General features: G+C 32.2%; 1 protein-coding gene across 5 annotated transcripts in view; it reads right to left on the bottom strand.

Moving 5' to 3' along the window:
* The window catches only part of Gpm6a (glycoprotein M6A), a 293,169-nt gene that overhangs the window by 103,922 nt on the left and 161,908 nt on the right, over positions 1-27,339 (bottom strand). The window contains exon 1 of one of the 5 annotated variants that reach the window (XM_003469124.5): positions 23,608-24,195. The exons of 3 other annotated variants lie outside the window; for them this stretch is intronic. In XM_003469124.5, coding sequence (XP_003469172.1) covers positions 23,608-23,644 — 37 coding nt within the window. In that variant the 5' untranslated portion in view covers positions 23,645-24,195. Of the gene's footprint in view, positions 1-23,607 lie in introns of those variants that run through there. One more of the 5 variants, XM_063234735.1, reaches the window with a different exon arrangement.

Raw genomic sequence — 27,339 nt, 5'->3', positions numbered from 1 at the left:
ACTCATAATAGTAAAATACAGCCATAACTCCAAATAAGGAAATATAACAAAGGAAACAAATATGGAACTTAAAAAAAACATGTTACCAACATTGTTAATTTCATTTATACTGAGTGAACAGCTCATAAATCCAGGGTTACCATGTTTTGACTGCATTGTAGAAGGCAGTTGGATTAGAAGGAATCTAATCCTAGTTATAAAAAGTCTGAGTTTGCATAAGACCCCATGGGTTTTAGGCCCTTTCTTTCACTAATTAGTTCCTTAATCCTACAAGGTTAATTTCCTTTTGTAGAAAGAAGATGATGTGTAATACCACTTCATAAAAAGCCTACAATGGATGCTGATTTTTAGAATGTATTTAACAATAGCTTTTTAGAGTGAACTTAATCTATTTAAAAATATTTGTCTTTGTAGGTTATATTTACAGTCTTTTTTAACCAAAACATCTGTATTTGAATTTTAATGCAGGCATACCAATAAAAGCAAATAAATTTAAACATGTTCCCTTTATTAATCTCACAATCAATAGTCTTAGTTCCCAAAAAAATTAGAGAAACAATAAATCTTTTTATTTTAAATCTTGGGGATAATGTTTATCTTTTTATTATTTAAAAATTCAAGCTAATGGAGAAAGAGAGAGAGAGACAGAGAGAGAGAGAGAGAGAGAGAGAGAGAGAGAGAGAGAGAGAGAGAGAGAGGCACTGGCCAAACTGTCAATTCTTTATCCACTGACACGAAATGTTGTGTAAGGTACTGAGAATCCAAGAAAATGGTAAAAAGAAAAGAAAAAATATCGGGCCTTATGAGTGTTATTATTTGCTTTAATCTTACCATTTCTAAATTTTGTCTTTATGCTAATAGTACTTGAGAAGAGAAAATAAGATAAAAAGAACACAGTTAACAATGTGATAGAAAAAGGAGATATTAGTGAGCTCTACCATCAATAATGATCCAACTCTGCCTCTCTTTAATGATCTGTTCTCTCACCATTCTTATCCCTAAAATTGGCTATCGCAATATTGGCCAGCAAGAGCTGTGCTCGTGTGCCAGTGTACCTCCATATGCCATCTGCAGATATCATCTGCCATGCACTCCACAGAATGGTGTAAAAGGGGAAAGAGCTAAAAACAAATTACCATTTATAGCAATATATTTGTTCTGAGTAATAGTAGCATTATCTCTTAAGCAATATTTAGTACTATAAGGCTGTTTCAACCTTTTCTTCTGAAAAGTCACTGAAATTAAAAATTACATTTTGAATTATCAGAGTGAATGTTAAGCATCTAAGTTTTTAAGCATATTGTTTTTATATTATTAGTGCTAGACATATAATTATGTAATAACATAGTCAAGGCAGTTTTTAAAAAGTCTGCCCAATTTACCATTATTTAAATGTTTTTTTTTTTATTTCCCATCTAGTTAACAGCTAATTCTGAGAAGCCTAGGTTCCCAATTTCTGAGCATGTTTAATCGACCACTATGGTTGCCATGACAACCAACACAAGAGAATTCTGAGCTTACATGGGGCATTTCAATACAGTGACCCAATTACTATCTGTCAACACATTCAGCAGTAAAATAAAAGGACTAACACATTAATGAGATTTCCTGATATTACAGTTGCTTGCAGTATCACCATTGATTTTTAAAACTAATTAGAATGCTATAAGTATCACATTTATGGTATTTTTAATTCTTTGCCTTGCTTATTGCATTTATGAAATTATTTTCTCTTTTGAAAAATGGCTGATCACCTTCTCGTTCACTACAAGAGCAAATGACACTTGGTAGATATTTGGTGAAAGATTATCTTACTCTCCAAATAGAAAATCAGCAAATTTCAAAATTATCTATAGTACACATTATAAACTTAAAAATTCTGGAGACATGGGTTAAGCTGCATAATCCTGTTAACTACCATGTGAGAAGGTTTTCATTTCAAAGCAAGAACACCACATTCTCTGGGTGGACTTTGCAACAGGATGAACTCACTTATTCATCAGATAAAAACTGTATTATTTCTTCTTTTTATGAGAAAAAGGCCAGGATAAACACTGACACCGGGTGGCAAAAATATTTACAATGATCCTTTAGGCATATTAAATATAAAGTGGTTTGCTTTCATTTGGCCATTCATTAAATTCATAATAACAATCAGCTTGAAGTGCATGTGTGTGTGTGAGTGTGTGTCTGTTCCCATTTGAGAAAGAGAAAGAGACAATGTGCAAACATGAATGTTCTCATTTTCTGGAAAATCTTTTCATTGTATGTTTTGGACATCATCTTTCACTTTCAATATAGTTATCCTATGTGTAGGCTGTATTTACCAGGTAACAAAAGATTAATTCTCAGGTAACTTTGTAATTAACATAAGATGACAGCTATACTTAATTTATTAGAAAAAAGTAAATAAAATGTATGAATGTAAGACATAGTTTGGTTCTATAAATATAACAATGAGTTAATATTTTATATTGCTATTAACCAGGTAAGGTTTAAAGGACGTGACTAAAATTAATAGAGACAGACATAGATATTGAACTCTAATGTAACTGGTTAGCATTGCAAATAAGAAAATTAAAGTCATGAATGTTAAATGATTGTCACATGCCGCCCTGCCAACTACTGGAAGCAACAGAATGTGGAACTGGCCTCATTATTTAATATGGATTTGTAAAGACTCTTGGTTATGTTATTATAGGCATTATTAAATATAAATCCCAATTTATAAAATATTAAATTACAAATTTAAGAATGAATTCAACAATTGACTATAATCATTTTAATCTACTAAAAAAGATTCAAGTACTCTCATCAAGTAAAAGCTATTTATACAAAGGTTACATTGAAATGGAGGCCCTAATCTAATACACACAGAAATCCTTAGCAAAAAATAAGAATATTCACATTTTGCTCAACTATTCATACACAAGAATGTATTTAAATCTAATACATAGCCAGGAGGAAGCATGTATAAACACATACACACACACACACACACACACACACACACACACACACACCCCTACAATAGTGCATGTTTCCCACATATTTGTGGGTTTTACTTTTTCTGAAATTAACATCTTGTTTCCTACAGTCCCAGAAACCTCTCTATATATTCGTATCTTTATGGCAATCTTAAGTTTTAATCAAATTAACAGGGAAACCAAATAATCTGTATTCAAATTTAAGAATTAATCATATGGGTGTCTTCACACAACACAAGGAATCATGGAAATCTGGCATGGCAACAAAAGAATTTATCAGGACAGATGATGATGCTACAAACAACTCATTTTATTTGTTTTGATTAGAGTGGAAAAAAGAAAGCTTAACTCTGGATGAATAATTAAATCTCATAGTAAAATGTATCTTATTCTGTTCAATTGCTACTTAGAGTTATATGCTCATATGCCATTTTAATCTCTATCTGCCAATGATAACATGGGACATTTGTTCCTCCTGGCTATGCCTGAGATTTAAATCAACCTGCCAATGAAAAGCTAAGTCACACCTACAGAAGCATTACATTCAGAGTGGCTCATACTAACTTTTGCTTCATTCTGGAATTTAAATTATACATTTATTGCTCTTTGAAGCACATTTGTAAATAAAAATGCAACTAAAAATAATGGAAGAAAATATCCAAAAAGAAGGTGAAGTCAGATAAGGCTTTTCTGCTCTTGTTAGATATTTATTGTTAGTAAACTTGTGAAGTATACTCTTTCTTACAAACACTCCATAAAATAATATGGCTCAGCTTTTTAAACAGTAACTGACTTTACTTTGAATAAACCAGTGAAATGATGAAAATTAACACTTGAAAAATTAAATTCTAATTATGTTTTAAAATACAATAGCAACTTTTTAATTTTGAATTCACTTTCTATTGACTCAGTGTTTAGTAAAAATGTCTTTATGTCATAGGAAAAATTCAAATGAAAATAGCTGTATTAATGTCTGTACTGACACATTTCAAGCATTAAAAAACTATCCTAAAATAAGTAATGTAATGTATGTAATGGTAAATGGTACCTGTGTTGACTTTTAAAAGTGTTTTCCATTTAACTTTCCTTTCTTTCTTTTTTCTTATTTTTTTGAGACAGGATTTCACTATGTAGTTCAAGATGGCTGGACTCACTATGTAGCCCAGGTTGGCCTTAAATTCACACAGTCTTCCTGCCTCAGCTTTCTGAGTGCTGGGATTACAGGCATGTGCCACAATGTCCTGCTTTTTATTTTTTTAAACTAATATACTCTCTGATGGGTTAAATAGCCCTTATAAATAGACTGTAGTATATATGTTTTTGGTAGAACTCTTTCAAAACACTAATAATAATTGGCATTCTTCAATAGCACCTGTGATTCTGTATAATATGTATACAGTACTCTTTTTCCAATATAGCAAGGACCCTCTCAATGGAGACATCCCAGATGTTCAGGTTTCTTGTCTGGCAATGTTACAGTGTGCTGTCAAATTCTGCAAATTCTTCATCAATTAATATGAACAGTACAAACTACTTATACTTTTTAATTAGAGTACTTAGTGCCTGAAACACTGTCACAAGTGTATATCTCATTGCTTATATTGGGGGTATTTATACTCCTACTCAAATGCTTTTAACCTGCTAAGGGTATTCCACTGTTCCACTACGCTCTGATTTAGAGGGGGAAATGTACATTTTGTATGACAGTGTAAACTCTGGTTTACAATTTTCATCCATCTACATCTACACGTTTGTCTTTTATTTTTTTGTCTGTTTTAACATTTTTCAATTTATGTTATTTTGACTTTGGTACCTTTTTAGGAACCACATTCTTTCTGGTTTAGGACAGAGTAATTGGAGCTAGGCTGCCAAAGTCTGAGACTCAACTTCACCACCTACTACCTATGTATCCTAAAACTACGCTTAGGTAAACCTAAAATAACTTGTTAATAGAATTGTATCTAGAGATTATACAAATTAGTAAATGTATTGTATTTGAAATACTATCTGTCCAATGAATAACATTATCTTAACAATATTACTTATATAGTTCATTAAAAGAGATCCAAATGAAATATTTATGTTGTTCATCACCCTTTTTAAGAACATCTATAATTTAAATATTTTCCTATCCAAAATTGATATTTTCCTATCTAAAACATTACTATGTAACAATGACTCAATTAAAGAATCATTATTTCTCTCACTATTTAAGGAATATCAATTGTATTTTATTATGTTTAGGATTTTTAATGCAAAATTTTAAAATGTTTGGAATTCATTCTAAAAGGACAGTCTAGAGAAGAAGAAAAAACAAACTGCTAAGTCAGTGAACTAAGTGACCGTACAGAAACACACAGGAACATAAAAAAGTTCAGATTGTGATGAATGTGCGTCTCTGGAAAGGCTTCCCTAATGAGACCCTAGTGGAGACTTGGTTTGACTGGTGAACCTGATGAGTAGGTAAGATAGAGACTACAGATGGAAATCAGAATGGTCCTTTATACATTCCTTGCTGAGAGAGTTTATCCATGTATGTGAAGTATGAAATTGGAAAACAGTGCTAAGGAATTGACTTTGGGCATTAATGTAAAGAGAATGAAGATTTATGGATGTAATCTTGTAGGTAGTGAAAACAACAGAAAATTATTTTTATTTTTATTTGTTTATATGTTTTTGCAATGCATGAGATTTAACCCAGACTCGTATGCATGCTGGGTGTGTACTTAGTATCAAGCTACTCCTCCAGCCCCAAAAGAAGTCTTGAAACACTTTATGAATATATTTAAAGAAAGAAATACATTCTAGTTGTATCCATTGTGATTGGATGAAGAGAAACATAGTGGAAACTATTGAAATAGCTTAAAACAAAAGCTGATTAAGTCTTAACAATTTAATAGATGAAGACGAGAAACCTTAATTAGGAATCCTTTCACCTAATTAAGGAGATAAAACCACTTGATGACCAATTAGATGTAGATAAAAGTGTAGAAGACATTAGTAATGACTCATAAGCTTCTAGTTTGGGACACGAAATATATAAATGGTGCCAGACTGAAGAGCCAAGGACAAAAGACACAGACTAAACAGTTAACTGAAAAATTTCATTTAGAGCATGTTGCATTTGACATGAGTGTCTGTGGTAGGTAGCCTCTTAGATGGCAGTCAAAAATGCCTGCCTGTGGCATTCATGCCCTACAGAAATCTTTACCTGAATAAGTGCAAGAACTATCGATTTGCTTGGAAAGAATAGAATACAGTCAAGATTACATTTTAAAAGACCTATAGTTTCCCTCCTGCGCGCTTTCTGCTAATATCTAATAGGTTAGTGGAGACAAAAACTTGTATGTTAACATACAAGTTGCTGTTTTTTTAAAAATAAATAAATAAAACTAAAACCTCAGTATTCAGGTTTAATCATAGTGTTGGCTCTTAGTGATAAACAAGTGGGCTCTGGGCTACAGTTTAGCACTTGGTCTCTAAAAGTTTCGTCTTCACTAATCCTAAGTCCTTTGCTCTGGAGAAGCCAGCTGCCATGTCACGTAACAGCCGTGTAGAGAGCTTCCTGTGGTGAGGGTCCAAGCCTGCCAACAGGTACCCTGTTCCAAGTTATGAAGCAGATTCCCTTTCCATGTCCAGCTAAGCCTTCAGAGGAACTACATTCACGCCAAAAGCTAGACTGCAATCTTGTCACTTTCTTACATACCCTGCTTTATTCAAATATCACTGATATGCTTCATATGTCTATTTATGCCTGGAGACTATTTCAGCTGTAGCTCATCTTGTTGATATCTAAGCTCATTCTCTAACTCATCTGGTTCAGTGACACTTAGAAAAGTATCTGGTACACAGTCATTCTGTAACTGTCAATTTGTCTTACTTAAGTTATATTTGTGATACACATATCCCATTTAATAAGCTCTTTCACCAATGCAAGCTGCTTGCTTGTTTGTTTTGAAACTAATGAGCATATATAATGAACATAAATTAACTCCTGCAGGCATTTCTTTCCCTAGAGTTCAGTGAACATACCTTGAGAGTTGTTCTGATTCAAAACATGAATTTCAACAACTTTAATAAACTCCTGAAATATGTTGTTTTATGCCCTTCACCAGTTTTCATAGTGAGTTTTCAGTTCTCTTACACTACTAAGTATTCGTGTCTCAAAAATTCATTAATAAGGTATCATGTTCCATATCATTGTGTGGAAACTTGTTTTGCTCTTTTTAGAACTCTTGCGATATATATATATATATATATATATATATATAATCAGAAACCAAACATAAAATCATAAAATAATTATTCTGAGAGATGTTCAAAGTCATTATTTTTACTGCAAAAGGTAAGATTTTTTAAAAGCTTAATAAAAATAAAATCTTTGAAGTACAATAAATCATTACATTATAATTCTAACAGTTGTAATGTTACTTTCATTCTATTATTTTTGTGAATAAGGGATACTCTGTGATATTATTCACTCAAAATAATGACAACCAACTACATTTACAGCAGGATGTTACATGATCCCTAACATAAAATTTCATTATTAATGTTAATTAGCTTGTAAGATTTATAATAGTATTAAGATCAGCAACAGTTCATGACATTCATATGTGTGATGTGATATCAATGTTGATATCATTCCCTCAAATAAGTCAGTTTCCATGTACATTTACTGATCACATGGTAATCGTTTTATTGCTACATGCATCATAATTTTCAATAAAATGGTTTTCCATTTCAAACAACTTTTCTTGATGTTTATGATTTTAATATTTTTATACTTACATCCATATTGAAGTATATACATCATTTGCATTTTTATACTTATGTTTACTGAACAGGGAACTCAAGGTTAGTGGGAGAGCAGCAGCAATCTGCCTTCTAACAGTCTCAAAATACATATCAAAATTAGAAATATATTAGATTCACAGCAACATGCAGTTAAGTTTAACCATAAATTATGCATGTCTAATAATTTAAGGTAAAATAATTATCTTACCTCTCAGAAAGATTACCTACCATTTCGTAACTTTCAAGGAAGCATTGCTTAAATTTACATTAAGAAATCAAATGTTCCAACATTATTCAATTCACCCACTTATGGTGAAAAAGACTCTGCTTTTGGCAATTGTAAACTAGGTGTATAAAGTAAATAAATATGTCTTTTGTAATACTGCCTCATTTAAATTGCAAAGCAGAAAAGTTACAGAATGAAGGCAACTTGAGGAATAAAGGTTGAATTTAACAATGAGCAACATGGTAATTTTTTGTCAGCTTCCTAGCATATTTTCAAAAAAAAAAAAAAAGAAACTTCTTTAAAATTAATTTTAGGTTGGGAATAAGAGGCAAGCAATAACTTACTGAGGGTCACAAGTAGTCAAGTTTTGAATTTTGTAACCCTTCTCAAATATGTCCCTTCCATTAATCTCTTCAACTTGAGTCAATTCTTTCTTCAGAGTAAATGTAGCACACTGTTGGAATGTAAAGATTTCTTTCATTGTGGCCCATTTTCCCCTTAGAATACAGTGCATTTCCTTAGGAAAGCAATTTTACCAAAGGAAATATAAAATGCATTTTTTACATTGCACAAAAAGAAGTGTTCATTTTTTGTCTGATATGTCCTCAGCTATATTTCACATGAAAGCAAAAAGGAAAGCAATTGGAAATCCCTGCCAGAGGCTAGTTAACAGCAAGAAGTTCAAAGATTTCAGTGGCCTGAAACGCAGTGATTAAAATATGGGTGACTATCACCTCCTTTATTTTTCTGGTCTATTTTTTTTAAACTGAGAGAAACATTATTATTTCGTAGTCATGCCCTTTCCACAATTCTGCCAGTCTCGTGTCCTGCTCCTGAATACCTGAGGCACATGCCATGGTTTCTTCCTCATGCATTTGTCTTGGGAGCACTCACCAGCTCTCTTACTGGACTTCTGCAGCCACAGAGCTTATACTAAAGTAGAAACTATCTCACTTTCGGCTTAAAAAATTTAGGATTTTCATTTAGGAACTGAGGCATTCAGTGTACCATAGTTAGAAATTTCAAAGTATCTAAGAATCAGTGGAAGGACTGCTTTGAAAATTCAACTTGTAAGACTTTAGGTGACACAGAGAGAAAAAAGTAAAAACATGTAAAGAACACAGATAATACTGGCTTTTTTATATTGAATCAAAACATATTAGCTCAAGAGAGAGGATTGAGATAACAGATACCTCCAAGACATATATATTGTTCCGCACCCTAGAAATGGAAAGTGTTTTTGAAACAAACGCCCTCAGTCAAAAACGGCAATGGAACCCTTTTTGATGAAGTACAATTCCAATATACTTTCAAGCTTCTGTTTTTCCATTAATTTTTTATGGTCTCCGGTGAGATAAAATTTTTACAATATAGTTCAAAGTTATCTTAACTTTTTGTTTCAGGGAAAATTCAGAGAACACAAATATTGTTTTAAATTATATAGATTTCAAAGTGGTTAAAAGATAAATGTTTCCAATAACTGTAATATCTGGTAGTTGGATAAACATTACAGATACTAAAGAATGATTTTACTTGAAATTTTATAAAATGGAAATAGAAATAGCTAAAAACAGGGGCTGTGAATATAGCACAGTGGCACAGTGCCTGCCTGGCAAGTGTGAGGTCATGAATTTGATTCCCTGTACAAAAAAGAAAAAGAAGAAGAAGGAGGAGGACAAGGAGGAGGAGGAGGAGGAGGAGGAGGAGGAGGAGGAGGAGGAGGAGGAAGAAAAAGAAGAAGAAGAAGAAGAAGAAGAAGGAGGAGGAGGAGGAGGAGGAGGAGGAGGAGGAGGAGGAGGAAGAAGAAGAAGAAGAAGAAGAAGAAGAAGAAGAAGAAGAAGAAGAAGAAGAAGAAGAAGAAGAAGAAGAAGAAGAAGCAGCAGCAGCAGCAGCAGCAGCAGCACCGGTTGCTTAATTGATGCTAACCATACATACATGTCTAATTTAAATAATCTGATTATCATTTTAAATTCACTGAATGCTAATCAAGGACTTCACTGTGACAAACATCTAGGTCAAAACTGACCTAACATAATTCAATCTATCTTACAACAAGATCAAGTACATCAAATTCTTTTCCATCTATTTCCATATTTTCCACATACCCACACTTAACAGTTAAAATTATGTATCTATGTAAAATAAATTTATTGTTTTCCAGTTCTATCCAGTATTATTGCACACTTTGAAATCTTAATTATTGCTTAACCATATTTTTAAAATACACATCATAATATCCAATTGATGAAGGCTTCTGCTTCTTGCACAATAAAACTTTGAATAACTATGGAGGTAATAATGGACAAGTTAATTACTGAGTTACATTCAATATAGAAAAGTGTTATATAATTCACTGTTCCTCAAGAATTAGTAACAACCTTGTAAATTTATCATAGATAATCTAAAAGAGAACTACTCATGAGAGAACAACATTCTCAATTTGCAAGAGATGAGAGTTCACTGATTCATGACACATACCATATGTGGAAAATAATCATAGAAGTGTTACTTCATGCAAGGAAAACAAATCATATTTTCTGCTCAATAAAAAAGATTCTGTCTCCCTTAAACCTGAGAGAGTAAGTGATAAATGCTTATTTAAAACAATGTCTAACTAGTCTCTCAAGGACTGAACTCTTTCCATTTAACAGATGGGAGTATATTTGCTTTTTCCTAATGTATGAATGTATCAAAATAAATCTTAATTTTGCCATTTTTTGATAACAAGGAAGAAAACAAATTAATGATTTCAAAAAGAATCTGGAAATCTAGTGTTTCATAAGGTTGCTACACTTCAGGTATATGAAATACACAAATCTCAGTCATGTCATATCATATAATTTTTATTTGCTAAGTATAAATGATGAACAATTCAAAATCTCCATAAGTGTAGGATATCAACATATTATGAACAATATCAAGTAGCCATTTTGCAAATTGAAGTTGTCCAATATTATATGGCTCAACCTAATATAACTGTGATACAATCAAATAAGGAATAGATCATTCAGTATATTTAAAAATAAATATATTAATACCTGAAGAGTGAAGCAAATGACATTTTTCAGTAAATATGAGACAATGTGGCAGCAATCTGATACAAATGGAATGAAGTGATGAGTGGAATGATACTTATTTTTAGAAGTAAAGAAAAGTAGATGAGTAAACATACTTTTTATGTTCAAAAACTGCTTAATGGTTGCTTGGGACACATAGAGAATTCATCATCACTATGAGATAGTAGTGATGCCTTTGCATCATTATAGAGGTTGAAAGAGAAGAGTATATCAATGCTAAGACCAGATATTTCAATGAAAACATCAGTATCAATTTATCTGCAACTTTACAATGCACCATACAATGGAAAAAGTATTTTCATATTCACATAAAATAATATTTACAATTAATACATAGATGTCACTATCAAACATAATTATGAAAGAGTCACATGTCACACTTAACAGCTTCTACTGCCCTTCTGTGGTACAGTGATCCATGTAAATAATTCACATTTTCCAGCTTTTCAATGATTAAAATTTTATCTAAAACTGCAAAAATAACTATATAAACTAATGCATATACATACATATCTTTCCAAGATTATTCCTTTTGGTCTTACTATATAACAGACATATAAAACAGGAACATTTTTTGGTTGTTAAATATTTCACTCTTAATTTCACCATATAATAGTATCATAAAATCCTAAAGCATAAATTAGTGATTAGTACCTCAAGAAGTAAGCAAATCAAAATTATAGTGAAAAAAAGTTGGACATTCAAATGTCTTGAGGAAATATATCAGTACATTCAAACACCATGTTTTCAGACTGTACACTATTCACATTAAAAAATATCAAGCGACTGCCTAAGGCTATATAATAATAAAACTACAAAAATTTAAAGCATTAAAGAAAGTAAGAGAAAATAAGCCCCTCATCAACATGTGATCTTTGAACTCATTATCTTGGGAATGGCTCCCAAGATACATAATCTACTAAAGGCCTTATCTTGCTCCTTGAAAATTTCAAACCAACATTTCTTCTGCACTTTTATTTTCATTGATTTATTTGTAACAAACAAATAAAACCTTGTGTCAGTAAATTTGTGAACAACCATGCTATATTTTCTTTATCAGCAGCTCACAAAACGTTATATAATTTTCTGTTTTAGTCAGCATCTACTAAACTGACATTTCAAAATATTCAGTTAATTGCTAGAATTATAAGACTTAAATATATGTGGTGTGCTCATGAAGACTTCTACCAATCTACCGAATATATTTCAGATTGAAGAGTAAAAGAAAGTTTTAATTCAAATCTACTTGCATAAAATGGAGCCAAGGCAGCATTTTTCCAAGCCAGTTTTAGATGCTTTGTGAGATCTGTCCCTGTTCAGAGGGGAAAAAGTGTTTGTCTTCTTTGGTCTGTGTGTCTGGCCTCACCTGCTCACTACCTCCCAGCCACTCTTCCATTGCAGTCTTCTCTCGTTCTCCACTAGCATCATTAGCCTCGCTGAATATGAAAGGAGACACAGATGAAGAATCTGCGTCTAATAAATTCCTCTAATTTTTCAGAAATTACTAATAGGTGATTTCATCGCTCAATGTTACATCTAATTCTCACCTTCCATAAAGAACCCCACCAACACAACCCAAAAATAATAAAATTAGAAAACTAATTCGTGGGGCTGGGGATTTAGCTCAGCGGCATAAGTGCCTTCCTTGCAAGCAGGCAGTCGTGAGTTTGATCCCCGGTACCGATAAAAAAGGAAAAAGACAAAAAAAAAAAAAAAAAAAAAAAAAAAAACTAATTCATGAAATACGAGTTTTGAAAAACTCGGAGCCCACAGGTAAAGATATAGAGAAAGTCAGTTACGGCAGAGGAAAAAACCAGGGCCTTAGCAGAAGTAATAACCCATAAGTTAACTGGCCACACTTTGTAACAGTCAACAACAAAAATTCCTACTTTTTTCTACATATATAGAGTTCACAAAGAAGGTTTAAGAATTCTAGATCTCATAATTAAAACTTTCTATATTAGGTAAAGAAACATGGAGAATTAAAATGTGTTTATTGTATGATTAGTCTTCAAAGTCATTTTATGGTAAAGAAATGAGGAATTATTTTAATATTGATAAAATATCTGAATATAAAAAATCATTAAATGAACCTACATTTGGTAATACACAGGTACAATTACGATGGAGATTTTCAGAGTATAAGGTTGATTTTAAAAGAAAAACTATATTCAGTGTCATATCTAAGAGTTCCATTCCTCAAATAATGTTCAATCCTTTATTGCAAAAATGTAGGGGTCAAGGTTATAGCTCAACATCACAGTTTCTGCCTGGCAAGAGCAAGGTTGTAAGTTTGAGTACCCGTACCAAAAATAATAATAATAATAATAATAATATAGTAATATAATAACTACTTGCAAAATAAAGAATAATAATAAAATAATAATAATTACTTGCAAAATATTTAAAGGTATTTTAATAAAAGTAAATATAATTCTTTACTATGAAAATAAGTTTCTATTATTTATATACAAAGTTTTTGTTTTCATTGTTATTATTATGGAGGAAATAGTTTTCTAACTGGAAAAATGGAGAAAACCATTTGATTTTTTAACTCTCATTTAACAATTTTTTTCAGAACTAAAATGGAAAACTATTTCATCCATTAAATTACAAACTTTCCTTTCTTCTGGATATTTTATGAGGTTTTCTATTAGTTTCCAATAATAAAAGTTGAACTAAATGGCTAGTGATTAAATAGTATACCCATAATTCAAAGAACATTTTATGTTAAAAATTAAAACAAAAATTACATAATGCTCAGATAAATGTTGCAATAACAACTTATGTGTGAAGTACCTAAAACAGTGCCTACATTATTAAACACTATAAAAGACAATTATTATTTTTCCTTAAAAGTAAAACATTTGAATACACTTAGCTATATTTCCAATGTGCAGTTGCTCAACTGAATTGCAAAACTAATACACATTACTAAAGACAGAAGTATAATAAATCTATTTAAGTATCATAAAAGGTATAAGTAGATAAAATGTTTGGAATGGCAGATTTTCAATTACTTGAATTTTTTTACTAAATCATTTCTTATAATATTTACTAAAACTTTTTTCTTACCAAATAAGAATAAAAGATTGCAGTTGCACAGTCATCTATTTACAATCAAGCACAGCTAATTCAACATTCAAAGAGCACAATGGCAGAAATAAACTGAATTTCTTGAAGTGAAAAATATTTACCCTAACACTAAAATTCCTATTATAAATTGGGAGAAGATGAAAATTGACAATGATTTTTAATTTTCAAGTCTTCCACTTTTCCACTTGGGACAGCATTCATACTCCATAGTACAGGTAATATGAACAACATGTTTATGTTCCTAGAATCATGCTTAGGGTTCAATGTCATTGAATTCTTCTCTTTTATGAGAGTAGGTATATAAAAAGCTCATAATTTTTTACATAATAAAAATTTAAGTTTATGGGCCGGGGATTTAGCTCAGTGGCTTAAGCGCCTGTCTGCAAGCATGAGGTCATGAGTTTAATCCCCAGTACAAAAATAAATAAATAATTTACATTTAAAAACATAAAGCAATTTGAACAAAGTTCCAAAATGTCTGAATTTCTTTTGAATATGGGTATGGTTGCAATGGCATTTAATATCTCAATACACTGATATCTCAATACTTTAGAGAGACATTCATCTTTTTTCCTCTGATACTGTATTTACTGGTTTTATAATGAAGTCTTCAATGAACTCCAATAGACTCCAATAAATAACTGGTTTTCATGTGTGATCAAGTGAAATTTCTCACTCATAATTTGACCTAAATAAACCAGTATAGTCTGCTTTGTTTACTTTCAGAGAGCAAAGAAAAACAGTTACTTGTGCTTGCAGATTAAGAATATCCAAGAAAATGGTCACAACTTTAAGAGAAAGCACATGGAAAAACACGAATTATTTTTATGTCAGCTAATCCTCAATTGTGCAACCTGTTATTATGGATGCTGTCCAAAATGAGTTTTGAAAATAAGCCAGGTGATTCGCTTTTTATGTATTAGAAAGAAAATCGTCAACTATTTTGGATGGGGATGGGGGTGTATGTGTGTGGGTGGGTGGTGGAGACCAAAACAGAAGCAGAAAAAATTATCTTCTTTAACCTATGAATACTTTCTAAGTTACTGTCTTCTAATTAATTGAAGAATAATGAATTTCTAAGAGTTATCACTCCAGTTGGGTTCCCAATAACTGTACTTCTCATTTAGTCTCTTTAAATGTTTAAGTTTCAATTGGAGAAGTTAGTAAAGTAACTATATTAAATACTTTCATTTATAAAAGTAAATGCATATTTACTTTAATGATATCATTAAAAATACACATATCATTTCCTAACAAGAAATCTGAACATGTTATGTTACTAAGCACTTTAGATGTTAAGATCAACAGTGCCATAAACGTAGATAATACAATGAGCAACTGATGCAATGGTAATGTAAAATAATACAATTGACAACCATTATATTTAAACCAAAGCAGCCATAACAACTAAAGTAACATATAATTTTCAGGAATATATATAATGAAAATTTCCCTGTTTCCTTATACATACCTTAGAACTATATTTGATAACATAAGTGATAAAAGTACTTTCTTAGATCCCAAAGGAGATTCCGGGATAGTACAGTATAAGTACAACTGTCAAATTATAGCATTGACTTTTTCTATTTGCCTATAAAATGTGAATAGCTATGGCTTTTCTAGCCTCATTTTCCAAGCTTTTAGATAAGAGCTGCAGGGTATCTTGTGACAATATGTGAGATGAAGTTTGTCCACAAGATGTACAAAACCATCCCTTTTCACAAATGTGTAAATAATAGACATCTAAGAAGAGAAAGAAAGCTAATTAATTTTTACATTTCAATAAATGCTCAAAGGTTTTTTGCTTTTTTTCCCAGCCTCTGTTCTATAGATCTCAGTGACACAAGACTAAAGATTCTAAAACTATTAAGAAGGTAGATACTATAATCTACTTTATTAATTCTGGATCTTTAATTTTTTTGCAGCAGTTCCCAAAATATTGTACTACCAATTCGAACTAGTTGCCAGTGGTTTTAAGTTGAATTTACTATTTTGTGTGTAAAAATAAACCTGGAAACAAATATGAATTATCAAGGATATATTAAAAAGTGGTGTCATGTTGGAATTTATATATCAGGCAAACTTTTATTTTAGTTATCACACAGTCTTAAATGCATTCGTTTTCTTAATATTAAATTCTTTACAAAAGACTTGTAAATAGATCAAGAAAATTATTTAGAGGTCTTTTGATTATAATGAATAGAACTTTGTTCAGATTAGCCAGGAGATGGACATCATAATTATTATAAAGATAAGTGGAAGAAAAAAGACACACACTAAGAACTGTCTTTGTCTGGTTCTCAAGAGTGAATTAAAATTAACCAAACACATCTTCCTGGAGCAAAATTATGATTTATAGGTAGTAGATTTCTGGTGTACACAGGGATTAATAGACATTAAGAAAGTGGTTCATATCTGGTCATAAATTCATAACTAGTGGTAAAAAAACAGTCATGTACTACAGAACACGGGTGATTGTGTGGTGGAAGCGTGTGGATGAAGCAGGTTTGTGTAAAACGAAGTGTGACAGACAGGTGACTATTGATATCCAGTACAGGGAGGATGTGATTAAAAGTGCAAACCTCAGCTTCAATCTGACTGTATTGACCAAGATCTATTACTTAACTACTCTACTGTGTGACTTTGGTCTACCCAATTAACCTGTTTGATTTTAGCTCCTCAGTATTAGTTCCACTTAAGGTTAATATGAAGAGTCAATGGCCAGCGTGTGTTACTGAAATCACTGGGCAAGGTAGGTTGACCAAAATCCTCTGGAAGAACATAAAGTCAAAATCGCCTCGCTTTTCATGTATTATGGTAATGTCTCTTCTTCAGGGACAACGTCTGCCCAAAGAAAACTTACAATATAAAGTCATTTTCTAAGCAAAAATAATTTTAATAAAATTACTTTTAAGAAGACTTTAGTCAACCTATGTATACAGCATACATGATTTTATGCACAAACTGCTTTGTATATATGTACATATAAAATGTATATATAATGTAAATTATACAGTAATGAGCTCACATTTCGACTATAACTGTATAGTGTTCTTAATCACAAGACAGACTTTAATTAATATTGAAAGTGAAAAAAAAGAGAAGAAACCTGTACACTCTCTTTTCATCTAACAGACATGTCAAATCCGTAGCCTACATGCAGTTTCCCTCTTACATTTCAATATTACATTAAAATACAGTAGAATACATTAATGTAATGTAATGTATGAAGTTAATTTTAATAAAGAAAGGTTTGTCACTTCTCATAAATTTATTATTGTATAAACAATCCAAAGCAGTTTGCCTTCACTCGATGAGGCAGAACCACACCTGTTGCTGGTTTGAAGAAGTTAATGACAATGCTGAGTTGGGATATATGTTAGCATTGTTGGACCAAAGATGAATGATGATAGTTAACACATGCTCATTAGATAAAGGTTGAAATGATAAAACTGGACTTTCTTCATGGAGTGTGATCTGCTCTGCTACCGATTCCATGAAGTTCACCAATAATTAATACTATTGATGATATGGTATTTCATGGTAGAGGGGAAATTTCTAGATGCTGGCTGAGTTTGAGAAATTGGGAGCTGCTGCTAGATTATACTAGAAAAGCACAGTCATTAATACTGTGAATGTTATCTTCTGGGTTCCGCACCATATATCTCATTTATTCATCAGAATTTCTCTGCAAATACCCCCTGAATCAGGAATATCTTCACTGAAATTATCTACAAAACAAGTCACTCTTTTGTCTGCCTGCCTAATATATATTCACCAATTCACAAATTACAGTAACACTTCAAATCCTTTACATCTTTTCCCAGAGAACTTGTCAAAATATTTCAGACATATTCTGTTTTGTTTGATAGTATCAAGTTTGAGGGTATAGGCAGCTACTTTGAAGGCCAGAAGATGCCCATTTTGGTTTGACTATTATCTCCTTTTGAAGTCCTGTAATGTCTCCAGTGTTTAGGTTTTACTGGTTTTGTTCTGTACTGTTTTGTTCAATTTTATTATACCTGATGATATAGGCAATTCTTTTTAAGGTAGCAAGAGGCATTATGGTAACCACTGTTGATTACCTTTTATTCTGTTTTTACATCAGTACTGCGTCCATCCTTTGTTTTGACTGACTCTGTTTTGTTTTGTCACATTTGGTTTTATTGTCTTTCAAAAAAAAAGTAATAAGAACTGTGGGAGTAATAAAACCAAGATGTGTAATTGTTATTGTAAAAAAGAGAGGAAAAGAAAGTGCTCTAAAGGATACAATGGCAAGTGTGTTTAGGTGTGTAAGATAGAGGACCATATTACTAAGTTTTTGTATCATTGAACACAACTCTTTGCAGTCTCACTGTTTTAATGTCCACTTTGTATGCTTTAATTTTGTAACCCAAATAACTATTTCTAGGATAATTTCTTACTGTTTATTTTTTTTTGAAATTCTGTATTACTTGTACCCTTTTACTGTTTTTTTTCTTGTACCCTTTTACTATTTTATTTTCTTTAAATAAAATAAAATAAAAAATATTTCAGACATGATTGAATATCAAAAAGTCACAAATGCATACAGTACGTTCCCTTAACCCAAGCCAATATGTCCCAAGACCTTCAGTGGATTCCTGAAACTATAGGTAGTAGTAACTTTATATACACATACATACATATGATAAAGTTTAAATTATAAGTTAGATGCAATAAGAAATGAACTATATTAACTAATAATAAACCAATTACTACAATATACTATAATGAAAATTATATGAATGTGGCCTCTCTTTTTCTCTCAAACTGTCTTTTTGTGTTGCATTCATCCTTCTCATTCTGCTGTTATGACGTGATGTAATTCCAATGCAATGAGAGAAAGGGAAGGACCAGGCACATTTCACATACTTTAGCCATAACTTTTATAGATTGAGATGTGACAGAAACAGTAGCATAAATTTATTTTTTCTTTATTTACAATATCAATCTATAGAAGATTCATTTTTACCATATGTCATAGCAACTTCAACATAAGACATTTTCCTTTCCTTATTAAGTCAAGAATTTTCACCTCTTCACTTAAGGAAGCTTTTTAGAGTGTCATTTTAGCATGTCTGATTTTTCAACATTATTACTTTTGTAATAATGGGGCCATTATTTAATAGATCAGGGTTATCTGAACACACTGTGATACTGTGACAATTAAAGATTGGTAGTTGTTGATCTGCTAATCAAGATGTCTACTAAGTGACAATGGGGTGGGTAGAGTATACAATGTGGATACACTGGACAAAGGAAGATTAATATTCTAGGCAGATTGGAACAGAATGCCATTAGATTTCATCATGCCACTGAGAACAGTATGAAATTTAAAATTTATAAATTATATCTTGAATTTTCCATGTAATATTTTCAGACCTAGTTGGCCACAGTAATTCAAACAATGGAAAGCAAAACCATGAATAAGGAGAGGTTGCTTTTTAAATCTTCAGAGAAATCTTGCCCTAAACTTTGCTTAACCTTTCTACAGTAATCACAGTCCTCATTACCATAACAGCCATCGGATATCTTGACTTCTGAGGAGAGTGATGATAGACTTGGTATGAGCCTACTTGAGAACATACTGTAGTTTTATCCATTTTTAAAAAAATACTATTAGTCCAGAGTTTTGACTGAAAGCAACCTAAAGTAACCAACTTCCATTTACAGAGCGTTCTTCACAATTCCTTTAACACAATGTCATACTCATTTTTGGTAAGGCCTGCAAAAATGGACGCAGCAACAAATAATGACCTCCATATTAGACTCACATTGTCTATTAAACAGAATGGCTAGTGAAGTTACACAAATGACAAATTAATGACATGCCAGATCTAAAATTCCCTGGACCTTATCCTTTTCCTCCTTATGGAAGCCATTACTAGCTCCTCTTGGTGGAAATCTTTGTTAACTATACTCATAATATCCTATTGATTCTATTATTTGGGGCATGTATACTTAATTGTTTCTTTGGCTTAGTCTCCTCCAGCCTTAAATCTGTATGTCCACCCTAGATGAAACTGCCTCGTGCTATCTAAAGACCCTCTGTAGAGTATCTCTGACTGCCAATCAACAACTATGACCCCTTTCAGCCCTAAAACACCATATGGGTCGTCACTCATGTCTCCTCATAGCAGTTCAGGATACTTTTTTTAGAGGGAGAAATGTCACAGGTAGCTGAGCTAGTTAGAAATACCAAAGGCAATCAGACGTGGCTAAGCAGCAAGTCAGCACAGAGGACCAAATGTCTTGTGACCTTGGAGGAAACACACACTTCTTGCTGTGGGCCAGATCTTAAGACAGAAGGCAAAACAAATGCAACCACACTTTAAGTATAAACATTGGGGATTAGGTATGGATCACCTTGAGAGCCAGGAGTCACCATCCCAACCTGCTACAGGAAGAGTCACTAACCCATGAGAACACTAGCTTGCTTGCTAGGTGACTAGGTTTCCTATTCATCCCTAATTTAGTCAGTTCTACCTCAACAGTTAATCTGATGGGTTGATCATAGTTCCACCTGATGCCTGTTTGCCTTGCAAGTTTCCAGTTTTCCCCACCTTAGACTTACCTCACCTCATGATTTACTCTATAAAAATCCCTAGAAAAGACAACTCTTTGGCAACCCACTTGGGATCCCTCTGTCTCTGTCTCCAGTCAGAAGCTTTCTTTCTCTCAATAAATATTTCTGCTCTTAAAAAAAATCCACTTTCTTTAACTGAATGTATCACAAAAATCAAAGTTAAAAAAGGTCTCTCAAATGCCTTAGTTTTTTTAAGTATATAAGCATATATATATATATATATATATATATATATATATAATTTTTTTAAAGTTGCTGGCTTCAATTGTAAATGCAGGTTAAGCTTGGAAGATGACATGTGTAAACACAGACATTAAGTTCTTCTGATTTGTAACAGAAGAATAGCTTCTACCCTCATCCAGAGTGTCACTTGAAAAAAAAATCATAACTAATTACATCATTTTCTTATTTTCTGCATTTAATAAGGTTTGCTCAGAAACATTTAACCTATTATCACAATTCATGATCTAGCTGAAGATTTTATTTACTATAATAATATCATTTATCTATATGAAATTAGCAAGTTACAGTTCCTTAAGCAAATATATTAGTCAAGGATCAGTACAATTATGTACTACAAAAAGGAATCAAATTAAAACAGGGAACTGGAAAGCATCTTTCAAATGTAAAAGAACACTATGGTATCTGAATTATAATAAAAGCAAATCCTATGCAGTTTAAGAAAAACAGAATAACATGAAGTATTGCTTTCCTTCAATGCAGATGGATCATTAAATCTGCCCACTTAGACTCTTGAAAAACTTCCAATTTTTTCTTTTCAAGTAGCTCCTCCAATTTGGATCTTTCAAAATTTTGCATCATTTCCCTCCCTACACACAGAAAGATCATTTATATCCAAATGTAAGTTTCTGACAAGCTTAATGTAGAACAGGTGTCCTGGGCAAAGATGAGCAAACCAGATCAGGGAAAAAACAACCCAAACCTTCTTTTCCTCAAATAAGAAAAAATCTAAATTGTAAACACTTTACATTCCCTTTATGTAAAGATTAGTATTCAATTTCCCTGATTTAAAATCTTTCCACAGGTGTTCTTGGTATACCTACGTGTACTTTTCTGACTGAATCTTTCCCCTCACATCACTTTTGAATTCATTGTCAAGGAAAAGATTTTTAATGTTATCTTAAGAAAAAAAATCACAACTACATATAACAATTTTCTTGGTTCTGCACTTATAAGTTTTATTCAGGTACATTTAATCTGTTACCACAATCCATGATTTAACTGAAGTATTTATTTGGCATAATGAATAACATTTTTCTGTGTAAAATAATCAGTTTGTTTTTGCTTAGACAAATTGAATAGCCAAGAAGCTGTATCAGTATGTGCTATAGAAAGACATTAAAATAAGATAGTTTATTCATAAAATAAAAATAGCCCATTGCAAGATTTTAAAAAGACAGAAATTTTTAACAAAATCTGCCATTCAAAATCATTAATGAACACAAGTCATTTGTATATATAACACAGTTGAGGTGTTTTAATTAAAAAATATATTAATATATCTAGGTCAATTATTGGGTTTTAATTACAGGGTATCATTAACATTGCTTAAATTTGGAGATCAAGTTGCCTATCATCTTGCATGGCTGGTTGCATAAAACCTTGCAATAGCAATATCAGTGTCTCTAATACATTTATGTTATATGACATATACTATATATGGATGGGGGACATATACATGCATCATATAGCCTCAAGTTGTGAGTGTGCATGTGCGCTTTAAAAGAAGGGACCCAGTGTATCTGAATATCATAAGAAAATATACTTTACTTCTAAACTACAAATTTTATCAGATGAGTCTTTCCAAAAAAAGTGCATTTACTGACATTTAGAATCTAAAAGACAACCCTTTTTGTATTATTATCCTTAAATTTTGCTGTATTGCATCATTATGTGTGTTACTGTTTGAAGCCTAAGAAAGCAAGAGCATTTTCTCTAACATTACATAAGCCTGAAAGCAGACATGATAGAAAATGCTACCTATGCTGGGGGAAAGCCAGATCCCTCTGAAGCTAGCACTGGACACGTTAAAAAGCATCTACAGCTGCTTGAATCTTTTGAAATTTCAGTATTTGACCAATATTAAGATATAAAAATGTCATATTCACCCTAACTCACACATCCAGATATTCCTACACATATTCAAAATGCATCAGAAAATTTCCGTCATATTTATTACTTAGAAGTTGCATAGTTTCAATCACATAGACAGGAAAACCTTAACAACGCTGTACACTCTGAAAAATCATGAACTTTTTTGCTCAATCTTCATTAAAGCAAGACTGCATTCATTCAAAGGGAAAACAAGATATTTTTTTAATTTGCACAAACAAAATATTATAAATGGTTTTAGTCTTTGTTCTATCGGATGGCCATGCGAAGGTATTAATAATGGTTACATCATCAGATTTTTTACTGGGATTTTCTTCAAATATTGTGTTGTTGGCTCATACCAACAATCCCCTGACCAAGCTCGACAACCATGAAAACATGAAATAAATGAAGGTTAACAAAGACTGGTCAAAAGAATAGTTCGCAACAAAGCCGCAATGTTTTCATCACTAATACTTGACTCTGCATTTAGATACTTACATCAAAAAAGATTTGCAAATAATGACAACATTTCTGCCAGACATTACTGCAAGTGAAGAACAGACTAAAGAAAAGGGGGAAAAATGCCTTCCAAAAGAGAAACATTCATGAGCCTTACTGGCAAGTGTCTAAAGCAAACAAGGAAACTAAAAAATAATTAGTCACACACACACACACACACAAAAACCCCTTTTAGCACAGTACCTTTTTGTGTCTGTCCCTCTTCCATATTCTCTTCCATGGCTACCTTTCTTCAGTAGGATCTGGTACACGGAATTAATCAAAAGCTCAATTAGATGTTGAAAAAACTGGTGATTTTTTTCCCTGGGAAGTTCCAACCGCAGTGGCTTGGGCAAGTCCTTAGAGCTTAGCTAGGCTCCCTAGGTTCTCTTGTTTGCCTGGAGACTGGCTGTCAAGTGTAATTTCATTCAAATTACTCTTCCGTGAAGATTATCAATTTTTCTTCTCAAAGCTGCCCATTGTGTACCACAGTAAGCAGGTATTCAAACAAACAGCCTGAAAATTTTGGGGGGAAATGTGGTCTGAATTCCAGGAGCACAGACACTATGATTCATAGGCTTGCTTTGCATTTAAAATGCGGAAAAGAAATTGAGGTTTGTATTGAAATCTGGCTTTAAATTGGAAACAGGCTGAGCTGCGAACAGATGGAGGGGTGTCCTCCTAACATGAAGCAGACCACCAACTCATGAGTCCCCCCTTTGCTACCAGAGTGGGAAAGCCCAGATTCCCATCAGTTCTTTATGCTGCAGCAGTTGCTTCTCACCCAGCCAGATACGTTACAAAAGTGGGTTTTCCTTCTGTCTCCTAAGTATCTAGTCAATTTGATTTAAAGGTGCCAAGAAGGGATGTAATTATACTATTCCAGGGTTCATCTGTAAAAGGTTATTATTGAGAGGACTTGTGAGCTCACATCTTTCTGATTTAAAAAGAAATAGAAGCATAGGTTTTCAAAGGAACAAATATAAACCTTTGAGCTACGGTGATGTGTGTTAAGTGTTTTACTTATTGCCATATGACTTACAGAAGAGAGAAAACCATGCAGGAGAAAAGAATCTTCTGACGTCTTTGTAATTTATTGTCATGATCTAAAGACAACTAAAGCTGCTGATTTCAAATGGAAATCTCTGGAAAGACAATTTTTAACCGTTCATTATTAGGGAATGAGTAGAGTGATAAAAGAAAGGATGGAATTCTAGACAAGGAAAAACAGGAAAACAATTTCTAATGGGAATCTGCAGTCTGATTTGGAATGCAAATCACAATGCAGCAGTCTGGCAATAAATTAGCATTTGTACTTCAAGCTATTGAGTGACAGGACACAATCAGAGTCTCTATATCTCATAAAGGTAGAGTCAGAAAACAAACAGTATCTCTTTCAAGCAACACAAACCCTTACTAGAGTATAAAGGAAGGAAAAATCACTGCCTTTTCCATCTCCAAATAAGTAAGCACACACACACACACACACACACACACACACACACACACACTCACTCACACACTGTAACTCTGCCTTTAATGAAAAATAATTTGCATTCTTATTCTGTACAGCAGATTTCTTGCACTATAGCAAATATTTCACATACATTTTAAAAACATGTCATCATCATTCTGTACACACTCTAAAAGTCCTTATAAATGCAAATATGTAAGGACAGACAGCTGCACAACATTCCATTTTATTTCTCTTAAATGAATGAAAAGCCCCTTCAATAATTGTTCATTTTTTCCCTTTTCTTATTTCAAATGAATTTAACCCTAAGGTAACTATGTTTCCAACAGCTCAAAACCTTTATCTCTGAATACATGTCAATCTGTTCAATGGTTTTTGAGATAATTGCTTGCTCAAGGCATAGACTGAGAGAAACCATAAGAGAATTAAAAAAAAAAAAAAAATCATGGCAGTTTTTCTGCTTCAATTCATCCCTAGGCTGACATAATTTGGCATGCAGTCAAAAAAGGAACCTCATTCTTCATTTATATTCTTTATTCATTCTATACCACAGAAATCATTAGTGAAACAAATTACTAATATTACTGCCCATAGAAATCATAATGCAACGTTAAATTCCTATATCACTTTGCAATCTGTAAAACACATGCACATGCATTAACCCATTTGCCATGTTAATCAAGAAACCCTTATTTCCCCCATAATATGCCAGAAAAACTAATGCTCCAGGACACCTGGGGCTGATCAAGAAAGACTTTGCACCCAAGTCAGATGAATAATGCTCTAACCTTGACACCTGTTTTTTTTTTTCCTAATCTATTCCAGTCTGAGTATCTTCAGTGCTTTCCAAATATCAGACTCAGTTTCATAGCTTTCTATTTGCATGATTCATATAAAGAAAAAAAAAAGGAACCTAACTAAAAAATAAGAAATTTTAAAAATATTGAATGGGTAAAATGTATGGAAAACTATGATTTTTGTTTTCCTTCTAGAAACTGCAGCAGAACAATAAGCTCCTATAATCATCACCTTTTTGTCTAAAAGATGTTTTATTGTTTAATTGCTACTAAAATAAGACAAAAATAACGTACTCTGACTTTCTTAAATACGCAAGAAACAAACAAATAAAAAAAGAAAAACACGCTCAAATCCAAACTACAATAGATTCTGCCACATGGATGAGGACAAACAGATGCACACACGTAGTTTCTTCTCAGCAATCACCTTTCTGTAAGCCAAGCTTCATTTCTTCTTGTGGAAAATATACATTACAATCGTGTTCTTTTAATCATTTCTTAAGTCTACATTTCGTGGAATGAAATGATCACATAGTCCTGTGGTCATCTCTGCTATCTATCTCCAGAAGCTTCTCATCACCCCAAACCCAAATTCTGCACCCATTAAACACTAGTTCCCCACTTCTGCTTCCCTCTGTGTGACAGCCATTGAGTGGATGTTGCTGATTATTGTCTGTAAGATTATTTTTTAAGACTGTGATCTCAGGTGAAATAAACTACTTTGAATATCCAAGTATGTATAAACTAGTCAAAATAAATTGTTAACATCATTAGCTTTTGGTATATTAATTTCATGAATTCTAAATAGACTTCTATGAGCTTTAATAACTACTGATGATGTTCTCTCTATCTCTGTTAGGACCTACATGTTGAGAGGACTATGGTGCCTCATCTCATTGCCTTTGCATTATACACATCATATTTACCCCTCTCTACCATCACTTATATTGAATATTTGAATATAGGTTCATTGAGTAGATGAAGTACATGAAAACTATCATTAGAAGTTAAATAACATTTCCTTTTCAAATATTATCTAAGAATTATTTGTTATATTTTCTGTGTAAATTAGTGAACACATTATTCATCATAAAATCTTTGCAAATTCATCTCATTTTTCTTAATTTTTAAAAAATATGTCATCTTATCTTTATGGATAAGCATGCTATTTATTATACATGGAAAAAAGCTACATATTTTATTATTTTGTGAAATTATCTTTGTGATACAATGTTCAAAGCTGCCAATTAGGGATAAAACAACACACTGTTCCAAATATAGCATCAACTGTAAAAATGGGAAACAAAAATATTAATGGTCCCTGGGTCAAGGAACAAAAAGAATACATGGAAAACATATTTATATTAACCAAAAATTATAGTACACAACTAACAGGCATTTATATAATACATTATATATTATATCTTATTATAATTATTATATGTTGTATTATAATACATTACAAATAGGGCATAAGTATAATTCAGGCCTCAAATCAAAAAGTTGTATGGCAAATGCTACTTAATAAGGCAAAACAAACACAAACATTTACAAGAGCCTACAGTGAGAGTATAAGATAACATTTAGGTATGATAATTGGTGAAGTTTTCTATCTCCAAGTAGGAGCAGTTAAAACCTGAACAGACTAAAGCAGATACCTTTCAC

Source organism: Cavia porcellus, unplaced genomic scaffold, assembly GCF_034190915.1.
Source record: "Cavia porcellus strain 051 isolate PalLab524CR breed Dunkin Hartley unplaced genomic scaffold, mCavPor4.1 scaffold_24, whole genome shotgun sequence".
Lineage (NCBI taxonomy): Eukaryota > Metazoa > Chordata > Mammalia > Rodentia > Caviidae > Cavia > Cavia porcellus.
This window is presented reverse-complemented; position numbering and strand designations above follow the sequence as displayed.